A 13,341-nucleotide genomic window follows, 5' to 3' on the forward strand; every position below is an offset into this window, starting at 1 on the left:
GGCCATATTGCTCCGGAGATATGCGGTGGTCATTCTCTGACCTTTCCGCATCCTCCGTATTTGGTGGGCACAGGCTCGAACCCCGGTCTAATCAAGAAGCGTGTGCTACGCACTGCTGCTCCTGCCCACCTGGCTACGGAGGCGCCCAAATTCATGTATATCATTGACAAGATCCCATGACTTGCTTTTCATATGTGACTGCACAATTACCCCCAGGTCTTTTTCATTCTCCACTACTCTGAGTGAAGTATCAAACAGTTGGTATATTTCTCTGGGGTTACTATTACCCATATGCAGTACTTTGCATTTGTTACAAACTTCAGTTGCTACTTCTCAGCCCATCTGCTCAACTTTACTAGATCCTGTTGCAGTAGCATACTGTCATTTACAACCCAGTCAACCTTTGTATCATCTGCAAACTTCGACATTAAGCCTGATATACCTTCATCAATATCACTGATATATATACATAAAACAACCATGGGCCCAACAATGGGTCCTGGGGGACTCCACCAATAACACTAGTCCATGAAGAGCAGTGTTCATTGATTACCACTCTCTGTCCACTGTGGAAACTTAACCACTGTTGCAACTTACCCATAATATCATACTGCTTCAATTTGTACAGTAGTCTTCCATGAGCAATATTATCAAAAGCTTTCCTAAAATCCAAGTATATGATATCAAAATTATTTTTTGCATCCAGTTCCTTTGTGACCACATCACAGTATCTAATCAAATTGGTCAGACAAGGCTCATGCTGTGTCTGAATTATTACTGCAGTCTTGTCTAAATGATCCTGCAGTGTTTCTTTAACCTGTAACTCCATTATTTTCCCCAGAACAGAAGTTAAACTAAGAGGTATGCAATTACTTGTGTTACATCTCCAGTCCATGGGGAGCTCTCGAGTCCAAGGATGCTCTCATAATTATGGCTAAGGGTTTGCTTACTTCCTTTGCCACTTCCTTTAATATAACTGGATAGATCCTATTCCCCCAAGGTGCCTTTCTTATGTTTAACTTTAACAATTTCTCCCCCACTTTGCTCTCAGTTATTACAAAATCATTTAGCTCCCTGTTACAGTTTCATAAGCTACTGTCCTCCACTTGCCTACAGAATTCTTCATGTGTGAATGTAGATGCAAAATACTCATTTAGTTTGTCAGCTATCTGAACAGGATCATCAACGGTCGAACCATCGACATCAAGTGGGCCAATCTGTTTCATTCTCTTCTTTCTAGAGTTTACATAAGTAAAGAAGTCTTGTCTTTGCATCCTTTGCAAAAGATTTCTCGTAATCTGCCTTCACTTGCCTAACCTCCTTTGTGACTTGATTGCAGACTAGCTTATATCTAACATAGACTTCTGTGCCACCTGATAATTTATATGCAAAACCTTAGATTTTATGTGTTTCTTGACTAACAGCATAACCGCTCTTCCCTTCCTACCCTGTCTATCATTTCTGTGCACACTGTACTTTCCAAGTTCCAATTCTGCATTCTTTATATCTGTGTGACACCACGTCTGTGATATCCCAACCCAGCTCCTTGGCATGACATGGCCTCAAAATGCTCCCCCCCAACATAAACACTACTCAGACTCCTTCCAGTCACTATCGTAGAGTACAGGTAGCGAGATTATACATTAGCTAATCCAGAAGCCTCCTAGAAAGTTACTAATAGGTTCAGTCTGGTGGACTATCTAGCAGCCAGCCTGCAAACGCCATTTTAGAATGTACCCTTGTAATGTAAGGAATGATTTATAATGATTTTGAAATGTAAGCAGTAATTTACTATTGGAATAAACTTCCATCTGATTTTGTGGAAGTGGGTAGTTTGAATAAATTTTAGGAAGGATTAGACAAATTGTTAGAATTCATATTCAGATGAATTGGTCATTGTTCCCCCCTCCCTTTTCTTTCTTGAACCATCTGGCACTAATGCTAATTTGCAAGTGATCTTCTGCTTTTGGATTTACAAATGTTTCCAAACGATTGTACAGCTCATTCTGTTAACATCATTTATTTGTCACCTTATCCTATCCACAGTTATGTATACAAAAATTTGAAGTCAGGCACAAAAAACTCACTCACAAACATGTTAAATTATTTCTCACTGGCTTCATTCCAGTTTATGATTGTCCCTGAGTGTATGTTGCATATTTTGATTTGTTATATATTTTATGCATAAAAATTTATGCAATACATAAGCTATAAAAATGAGTGAAGAGACAACAGTGTTTAAAAAAAGCTAAGCATTAAATATTGAAATAAAAATGGAGCTTTTAAAGTTTTGGCAAAAGTGGTTTCTGAAATGGATTCAAACAACACATGTTTTATATTTGAAAATAGGATAAATATTGATGATTTATAGCTATTCCTGTGTTATATGAAAATGTGTATGATGTAGCATGCATTTCTATCACCAGCCATTTCTCCTCCCCCAGAACACATCATGCATTATAGCAGGTGAGCTGTATTTTTATTCTAATTTTGAAAAGATAATGCTTAATGTTCTTATTCCTGTAATGTTATAAAAATGCTCTATTAATTTTAATTAAAAGAAAATCTTTTGAATGCAATGAAGCAGCCTGTGCTTTTATTTTGTACTTGGTCCAACCAGAGCCAGCAATAGAATAGGGAACCCACTTTACATAAAAATAGTAACACATATGACAATTGCTAATGTTGTGCTGTTTTTGTAGTCGTCAAAAAAAAAAAAAAAAAAAAAATGCTCATGCAAAAATGTGATTACATTTTTTTGCCCATCACATGGAGGCATATTAATTATAAAAATAAAACCATTAACTTGAGAAGCCTAAAGGATTCATAAGTTGGGATACAGGGCACTATTTTTCACTTCACTTACTTAGAGCAATAAGGAAAAAAAAGGAATAAGACCTCCATATTTAATTCATTAAATTTCATTATCAGCATCACATTTATTAAGAGACTTTGTAGTTTAGTTACTTATATGAATTACCTTTATAGCTTGGAAATAGGGAATGACCACCGCATATCCCGGAGCAATATGGCTTTAGTTGCTAATGCTCCTAAAAACCAAAAAAAAAAAATAGCTTGGAAATAGGCAACAGTTTACAGTTAGTTTTTTCCTAAGTTTTCCATATCCTTCTTATAATGAATTCTAAAAATGAATGAAACAATCCAAAACAATTGTTTAAGCCTGAATATTCCAGAAAGGAATGTGATTTATCCATATCACATGTAGCTGACAGCATATATAGGATTTTGGTTGGGAGGATGGGATTACAACTGAAATTAATCCCAAGTACAGTAACAAGGAAAAAGATTGATCACTGATTTTTTTCAAAAATATATTCCTTTTGCATAGTAATGCAAAAGTGAAATGTTGGATCTTGCCACTGGATTTCTCTTCCAGAAGTATAAAAACATTATTTGTACAAATTTTTACACTCCTCTTACAATGAAAGCATCAATTTCAAAAATCTGCCAATAAAATGTAATATATCCAGTTAAATGAAATGAACAATTATACTTTACTTAAATTATATTTCCAAACCTAAATGCTATTTTGATGAAATGAAATCAAGCAGATACTAACCTGTGGCAAACATAGCAAGATCGATCCTTGTGGACAGGACAACCAGTTCCTCCACCTATTCCATACACATACTGATTACTCTTTGACGAATTTTCAGCAAAATAAATACCTACACAAAAAAAAAAAAAAAAAAACAAATGGTAATGAAAACAGGATGTATTCATAGTAACTTTCAAGTACTCACTATTAACTGTTAATTTTTATCTGTATTAACCCTAACACTACTTTTACTGCATCTGTCAGAGACACCCATTTTTAAACCCAAAGTTATTTTTATGAATTTGGGAGGAAAATCATATTTTGTCATATATCTTTCCTCAACAATATCTCCAAATGATGTGCAGTATTATTTTCTGTTTTCACTTCCATTTATTGTAATTACAATGGGCATTCTACATTGGGCACACTATATCCATTTGTATATTTTTATCCAAAATTTCATTCTACAAATGGTATTCTGCTTGCAAAATGAAAAAGCCAGCAAATGACAGAAGTGAAGTATAACAAAGAACAAGTAAAAAACAATTTTTAGGTGACAAATGACAATTTACATTTTAAGGTTAGGATTACCAGATGTCTCCAGAACTGATTGTCTGACTGTTCCTGATTTTTAGAATATGTTGCCAGAGCAGTGACCACAAGAACTGAAAATCATTTCATACTTGATATGATTCCAGGTCAATATTCTGCACATTGCATAATAAGCTGTGAAAATTATCAATGATGATATATCTCCTTACCACTATTATGGCTGCACGTCAGTGGCATAAGTGGTTAAAAAAAATATCACCTCAAAACACAGAACATCATAATGTGTTGCCCTGGTATTGCTCTGCTTTTAAACATAATTGTATGAAATTATGTGGACAGTGCAACTAGCAGGTTTCAATATGGCATTAACATTGCCAACAGGTTAATTTGCAATTTAGCCATTGTCTAATCCAGTGGTTCCTAATCTTTTGTCACTCAAGTCACACTTTTAAGTTAAAAGACAAATATTAACGGCACACCGAAATAGCAATTGACATTGAACTCAATGGAATTTTTACTAATCTTGCGTCACACTTGAAAAGGGTTGTGGCACACCAATGTGCCGAGGTACAACGGCTGGGAACGACTGGTCTAATCTTTTACATAAATAGCAGATTAATCTTTCAACACAAATGTCATCGAAAAGGATATAATCTATTTGGAAGTAGCTGGTACTGATAATACAGGTACTTGTGAAGGCAAATTTTGTTCTGCTGTTATCATTAAGACCATTGTGCTAAGTAGTTTAAATTTTTCTGGCTGCAATAAACACACACACACGCACGCACGCACGCACGCACAAGGATAATCCTCCTTACTCCATATAATTTATTTTTATCTTTACTTTTATTTTATTTTTATAATATTAACATTAACTAAATTCATAATTTCACTTATTTAATAATTATAATTATTTAATTTCCTGGAAATACAGATAGCAGATGCTTATTTTCATATTCTTTATGAAGCCACTTTGTCCCAAGATTTGAAGAGAGCAAATATGGTAACTCTAATTTAACAAAATGTTAAAAATTACATTGATATTAAAAAAAAAAAAAAAAAAAAAATATACAGTCCAGTGAAATGAGAGCACAAACATGTTCCAACCTGTAATGGTTAAACATTTTATTGACTAACTATCAACCCCTTTTCTTGTTAGTACTTTAAACGTGCAATCATGAATTTTGGCTTAGCTTGGCTTTACTTGTCAATTGAGACAAATTTCACTGTGAACCTACTTAACAGCAACTTGCTTAATATTTCACTACTTATTATATTACATAATTAACTATCCCAAATGACTTCCTAGTGTTTATGAACAATCTGACTACGTATGTACATCTTAACTCTTTATCAAACAATTCTCAGGTGTTATGGGAAGTATATGCAATTCCTTCTTACTGTGTTTGTGCAGCAAATACTTCCAGGCATAAAGTTAATGAAATATTTCTTCTTCTGGCATTATAACCAAGGGTGGGTTTTAGCCTTCTCAACAATGGTTCCACCAGTAAGCCCTCCCAGAAGTCAAACTTCTACAATCTCTTATTCTCGTGATCTTTAAGTCCTCTTCTACATCATCCATCTATCTTTTCTGCGGTCTTCCTCTTGCTCTTCTACCGGTAGGTTTCCATTTCATTATCCTCTTAGTTGTTCTGCTGTCATCCATTCTCCCAACCAGGCAAGTCTCTGGCTCTTCACAAATCTGATGATGTCTGCACCCTGAATAAGGGTGCAGACATCAAGATTGTGGTTCATTCTGATCCTCTGGGATCCATCAACACCTTGTTGATGGATCCCAACATCTTTTTGCAAAATAATGAAATACAACTAATATAATATACATATTCAGTAATGTAGTATAAAAAAAAATAATAATAATATCAGGGTACTCAAAAGAAGAAGGGTATATTAATTAAATATATACGAACAATTTACTAACTGAGAATATTAACACAAATTACAGGTAAATAAATTGTACAGAAATATTAATTATTTATTATAATATAATTTTATAATTATATAAATTATAAGAAGAACAGGAGACCCATTCACAAATCTCACAAAGAGCCAGAATTTGAAGCTTTGCTGCTGGTTGTATATGTAAAAATTAAGGTTCATTTTAATTTCAGTGGTTAGTTTATTTAATCAGAAAATTTCCTTTCTGGCGATATGCTTTTTTAAAATTTATATCTCTCATTTATGTCACTTCATTCAATATCTGCCAAAAGAATAAAAAAAATAGTTAGTGGGGAAGGAGGACTGCCTACATCTGGATTTCATCAAGTATATTCGAAATAATAAAAACACCTGAAATTATTTTATCCATTACACTACCAATTCAACTTATCACTGTGCTTATAATATTCTGATTTACATTGTCAGTCATCTGTGTAAATGCATCAATTATTGGATTCCTTATTTAAATACTAGCTCAGTAAATTCTGATTAATATCGCAAACACAAATTGGTTGAGATTTTTTTTTCCAATGATGTATATGATTTCTCTTTGGAGATGCAAATATTGTGAATAAAAATATAGTCAAGAACAGTTTTAATAATATACAGGACTTCGCCCCCTGCTCACTGCACTTGCTTCTTTTGATAAAATGAAATAAAATACATACAGAAGCTTTCGACACGGTGTGTGTCTCTTCCTCAGCTCATCATCATCATCAGCCATTTTCAATCCACTGCAGGATGAAGGCCTCTCCAGCAACTTTCCAGTTCCTTCTGTTTTGAGCACTGGCCATCCATTTACTACTCAAAAACTCATGAATTTCATCTATCCATCTCCGCCTTTCTCTTCCAGGTTTTCTTCTAGCTCCTCTTGGGTACCATTCTGTTATTTTCTTAGTCCATCTGTCATCATGTCTTCGAGCTATGTGTCCTGCCCAAGACCATTTTAGTTCTTTAGTTTTCATAAGAATGTCCTTTACTTGAGTTTGCTGCCTAATCCATGTGTTTCTCTTCTTATCTAACAGTCTGATTCCCAATATAATTCGTTCCATTCTTCGCTGTGTAGTTCTTAGCTTCTCTTCCATTCTTTTGGTGAGTGCCCAAGTTTCACTTCCATAAGTCATGGTGGGGAGTATACATTGATTCATTATTTTACGTTTCAGACAAACTGGGATATTGCTCTTCAGTATGAGACTATATTTCCTGAATGCTATCCATCCAAAATTTATTCTTCTCTTGACTTCCAGCCATTTATCATTATTACAGCTAATAACTTGTCCCAGATAAGTATATGACTCCACCTTTTCAATTACTGCTCCATCAATCATTATTTCCCTTTCCGTGGCATACTTGTTCATCATTACTTTTGTTTTAGCCATATTCATCTTTAGTCCAAAATCCTTACTAACTGTGCATAACTGATTAAGATTTTCCTCTAATTCTTTGGGATCGTGGCTTATGACCACAATGTCATCTGCAAATCGTAAATGGTTTAGGTACTCTCCGTTCACATTGACTCCTTTCTGCGACCAGTCTAATCTTCTGAAAGCTTCCTCAAGGGCAGCAGTAAACAGCTTCGGAGATATTGTGTCTCCTTGTCGAACTCCTTTCTCGATTTTAAATTTGCTACTGTCTTTGTCTAGTCTAATAAAGGATGTAGCACTCTCATATATTTTCTTCAAAATCATAATATATGGAGTATCTATGCCTTGTCTTTCCAGTGCCCGAAACATTGCCTTATGCTGTATGGAGTCAAATGCCTTTTCATAATCCACAAATGCCAGGCATAATGGTGTTTTATATTCATTTGCTTTCTCCATTAGCTGTGATATTACGTGAAGGTGATCCATAGTTGAGAAACCCGTCCTAAAGCCAGCTTGCTCTTTCGGTTGATTCTCATCAAGTATTCTTTCTAATCTGTTAGTAATGACCCTTGTGAACAACTTGTAGATATGGGATAACATGCTAATTGGTCTATAATTTCCAATTTCTGATTTATCTCCTTTCTTATGCAGCAAAACTATGATTGCATTATTCCACTGCTTAGGCATCACACCTTTTCTAATGCACTTTGTGAAGAGCCTTGCCAGTTTTGGTGTTATGTCTCTTCCTCCCAATTTTAACAACTCTACAGTAACTTCATCTTCCCCCGGGGCTTTCCGATTCTTCATTTTCTTCAATGCATGTTCTACCTCATCAGGAAGAATATCGGGTATGTCGTATGTGTTGCTACTTTGCAATCCATCTTCCCCACTGCTGGTATCATTCCCTCGCTCCTTGTATAGTTCTCTATAGTAGTCTTCTGCTATTTGAATTATGCCTTCTCTGCTGTTTATAAGTACACCATCGCTATTCTTCAGTTTCAGTATCATTTGTCTTTCTGTATTACTGCTCATGGCTGCTGATTTAAATCCTTTGTTTTCCCTTAATGCTTGTTCTACTTTTCTTGTGTTAAATCTTCTTATGTCCTCTCTGAGTCTCTTTCTAATGGCTTTGTATAACTCAGTATACTCAATTTTCTCCCTGTCAGTGTTTTTCTTGCTCTTCATTTGTCGTCTTTGGTTCATCATGACAAGTGTTTCTTGACTAATTTTTTCTTCTTTGGATTTCTGTTTCCCTATAGGTTTCTTGGGCTTTATCACTTTCAGAAAGTTGTAATATTCCTCATCAATATCTTGGTCCTGAGCAGTCTGCAGAAGCTCAAACTTGTTCTTAAGTTCCAGTACATACTGCTTTTTCTCCTCCTCTGTTATTTCAAAGACCTTCGTATTATTTACTCGAGTCAGTTTTTTCCTTTCCTTTCCTACATCTATATCAAGTGTACATCTTACCATTCTGTGATCACTTCCAATATTTACCTTATTCAGGACGGTAACATCATTCACAATATATCTTCTGTTAGTGAGGATGAAGTCGATTTCATTAGTTGTTAATCCATTTGGACTCTTCCATGTCCACTTTCTGTTCACCCTTTTCTTGAAAAAAGTGTTCATTACTGACATTCCTTGAGATTCTGCAAATTCCACAAGTCTTTCACCTCTTTTATTTCTTTCACCAATTCCAAAATTTCCTATAGTTCCTCTTTCTGTGCTGTTTTGCCTTTTTCCAACCTTAGCATTGAAGTCCCCCATAATAATAGTGTAGTGGGTTTTCTGCTCATCTAGAAGTCTCTCAATTTCGGTGTACATTTCTTCAACCTCTTCATCATCATGGCTCGATGTTGGTGCATAAATCATTATAATCTTTAGCTTGTACCTCTTAGAAATCTTGAGTATTAGTCTTGACACCCTTGGTGATGTACTTTTGAATTCCAAAATGTTGTTTTTAAAATCTTTATGGACCAGAAACCCAACTCCACCTTCACTCCTTTCACTGTTTCCATTGGTGTACAGCAGATTTCCACTTGATAAACTTATAAGTGATTCATTTCTTCTTCTTGTTTCAGCCAAACCAATGATATTCCAATTCACATTTTCTAATTCCTTTTCCAGCTCTAATATCCTGTCTTCACCGATGAGTGATCGTACGTTATAACAGGCCAAGTTCAATTTCCGTGCATGGCAGCCTGGTCGTACCCAGAGATTCTTAGCACCCTCTGCTTCCACTCTGATCCTCTCGCTGCCGTAAGAGGGAGAGTGAAAGCTGCTGGGGACTGAGGGCCATTTGTATTGTTGTGCTCTCATTGCTGGAGGGTTTGGTCTTTTCCTCTTCACGCTGACCAGGCGTCTTGAAGAGAACCACTCTACACGTTCGTTGCCACCTAAGTGACGTAACAGGGCTTACCATCGAGAAGGTGTGCATGAGTGGATTTTAGGGAGGCAGGCCAACCGGACTTCTCCTAAATCTTCTGTAATAGAGAGATATTGGATCCATCAGTGTTTTAGGCAGAGTGTCAGATAACACACAGGATACCTGTTCCCCTCTAAGCCCCTCAGCTATGAATACATAAATATGTTACATATGGAAATTGAGAATGGTACCGTGTGGTCATGCTAGATAAACAAAGCACGTGCACAAGGTTTATGACCATGCTAAAACAGAAGCTTGTTTTACCACAGTAAAACAAGCTTCTATTAAGTATTACCGCATAACTTGTATCCCTCTCCTCTCCACTGGCCGAATACATATCACTAGGAGGAAAATTATTTTAATGTATAGAAATATATAATATATTAAGAAACTAATATAATACAGTGGATTCTGGTTATTTAAGCCACCGGTTAATTGGGGCAGCCGCTTATTTGGGGCAAATCTAAAAAACAGAAACCAATCGAGAAAATAGCCAGGGTTTACTTCGCTTAATTGGGACAGCATGCCGTTTAATTGGGGCAGGAGACTGCAGCACTGGAGATTACCCTACGATTGTCTCCAATGGTACCACGTGGTTCGGTCGAAATTCTGGAGGTCACAACCATAAAACAATTAGCAGTCACCTGTTTATTGGGCTTTTCTGTTAGTGAAATCTATCATAAATAGGCAGTAAACTCAATCTTATTGAATTTGCGAATTCAATAAGATCAGCTGGAATTCTGTGGGTTATTATGGTGAAATGTGTTTACACTTCCATGAAATCTACAATCATATAAAAAATTAATTTTCAGTTCTTCTCTTCATTCCTATTTTTAAAGCTTTGTAACTCGTTACTCCGTTCTCACTTGCGCATATCGTGTTACTTGCAATTTGTGTGTGTCGTGTTCTTTGTATTGATTGCTTATCTATTTTTTTACTGTTTTTAATTTTAACCCCCACCCACAAATGTCAGTGAACAGAAATATCAACTAGTTTGTATGTACATATTACAGTACGTATTAATTATTCCGATTTTCACGTATCATTTAATTTTTTTAATTGGTAAGGTAATAAAGGATAAATTTGTGCTTAATATATCTTTGCTTTTATAGCCTGTGGATAATATTTCTCCTATTTTCGCTAATTAGAATTGCTGTTTAATAGAATTAAAATTCAATTCACAAGCGTAATCACAATGACCAGCGCTTACTGCACATCGTATAGTGAACGGTACTTTACTATGTTGAGTTCGTTGTAATCTGATTTGATTGTACAGTGAACCAATTGTAAAGGGGGGGGGGGGAATACCTTGTATTGTTAACTATTTACGTGAAACTTCGGATAATTGGGGCAGCCGCTTAATTGGGCCAAAATGCACTAGTCCCGATGTGTCCCAGATAACCGGAATGGACTGTATAATATATTAAGAGACTAATAAGGACAATTTCACAACTGAGAGAATATGTGCCATGATCACATCAGGTACTTTAAGTTAAGTCAATTAAAACAATGTTGTTATTAACTTAATTAATATATGTAAACAATGCTATATTAAAAATTTTAGTATTTTAGTATTTATACGAGTCATTACATTGATGTATTGTTTTTATTATGAATAAATTTCCATTTATAATCTGACAATTGGGGCCACTGGAACTAATTGTAAGAGGAAAAACAGATACAGGAAACCTTTACTGTATCTGTTTTATTTAAGCTAATTTACAGGTGCAACAGTTAACAAAGGGTCATGCATTTTTTTACAGCGTGTGGGTTTGATCTTGCAACATGCATATGTTGATATAATTTATTTATTACAACAAACTGCCATGTTTTTATTTATTGCAATGAACTTTGTATGGAAAAATTATGAATTTCAAAAGTGAGAATGAAATTCATATATTTTAAATATGTAGCAAGTTTTCTAGCGCGCTCGAAATTTGAATCTTGTGACTCGAAAACAGCAATTGCTTTTTCTATGTGTCGAAAAGCTTTATCTGTTAAATCTTCTTTTTCCTCAGCTTCTTCACATTTTGCCATTTCAAGGTGGTCTTGATTTGAGCTCTCTATTGCGTGTTTGAAGCAGATCAGCGACGTTAGTTGTAGAAACCTCAAGCTGCAACTGGTTAGCAATATTAATGGCCACTTCTGTTTCATTTTGTACGATCTCTGCTGGTTCTTGAAATCCTTTAAAATTATCAATAAAATGATGACAGAGTTTATTTCAAACATCATGTTTTTCTCTGTAATTTTTTCCCACCCTCATTTTATTATTTTGATTGCATCTAAAATATGGAATTTTTTCCAAAATTCTTTAAAAGTTTTACCTCCCTCTTCATCTCTGCCTGATCAAATAAATGAATGTACAGTAGTAATGTATTGTATAGCTATGAATGTGGTTTGAAATGCCATATTTATGAATGTTTATCATTTATTTATTTATTTTCTAAATTAATGTTCATATTTTTGATTCTGTTGATACTTGATATTTGGATAAAAACTCGTAAAGTGGGAACTACCTGTTATAGTTATTCTTCAGGAATAATTATAACTAAATATGTGCAGTCCTTTATCAATTTACATGATATTTTTATTTTAATAATCTGAATTTCTCTGAAATAAACTGAATTTCTCACACATAATAACAAAGATTGCAAAGTTTAGTTTTTACCACCTTTATCATGCACATGATGAGCTATATGAAACCTTGGTTGTGTGGAATTAAATCTATTTTTTGTACACACGATGTCAGACTGGTCATTAGCTAGCTCATACCAGCACTGTATGACCAGCCACATAGCCGTCATTTGCAAGAGCAGTTTGTAGTAAGTTAACAATGCTTACTGAATAAATGACCTGTGTAAACATTATAATGGCACCAGAATAATACACCTGTCTTTAAGAAGCTATGCAAAAAATGTTGCCTTTTTTTGCATAAATTCTTAAAGATAAATGTGATTATTGGCATGGAAGCCAGATTGCTTCCTTACGATTTTGGGATTGCAAAATTATAATTTTTAAGTAAAAGTGCTGGATTTTATAGTTTCTTGTACAGTTGAAGTTCTATGTAATGAACACCCCCCCCCCAATGAAGGAGAAAAATGGTTGTTCTGTCGGAAGGACATTATATCAATAGTTCATAAAATCAGCAACAAAACAAGTAAAAGCTTGAACATTTAATGTAATTCTACTAATAATATGTAGTTAGTTAATTACTAATAATAAATAATATTATTTATAATATGTACTACGGTATTAAACAAGATAATTATGATTGTAAATTTCACTACATAGGCTACATACCTATCAAGACCTAACATGAGAATTGTTTCACACTTTAAAGTAATCTGTCAAGACATGCTGTTTCAATGGTAGAGCATGTTTTAAAAGAAAATTATGAATGTGTGCGATAGCAGTTATTCCACTTGGAATGGAGATGTGCAAATGTATCCTCGATTCACAAAAGGGGATTGAAGGGTGACATGAGT

General features: G+C 34.8%; 1 protein-coding gene across 3 annotated transcripts in view; it reads right to left on the reverse strand.

Annotated features, from left to right (window-relative positions):
* The window catches only part of Tnks (tankyrase), a 637,218-nt gene that overhangs the window by 32,276 nt on the left and 591,601 nt on the right, over nt 1-13,341 (reverse strand). For all 3 annotated transcript variants that reach the window (XM_090377953.1, XM_090377952.1, XM_090377954.1), the window contains exon 26: nt 3,581-3,689. In XM_090377953.1, coding sequence (XP_090234079.1) covers nt 3,581-3,689 — 109 coding nt within the window. The remainder of the gene's footprint in view (nt 1-3,580; nt 3,690-13,341) is intronic.

This window comes from Mastigoproctus giganteus, chromosome 7 (genome assembly GCF_048544385.1).
Source record: "Mastigoproctus giganteus isolate SK-2022 chromosome 7, ASM4854438v1, whole genome shotgun sequence".
Lineage (NCBI taxonomy): Eukaryota > Metazoa > Arthropoda > Arachnida > Uropygi > Thelyphonidae > Mastigoproctus > Mastigoproctus giganteus.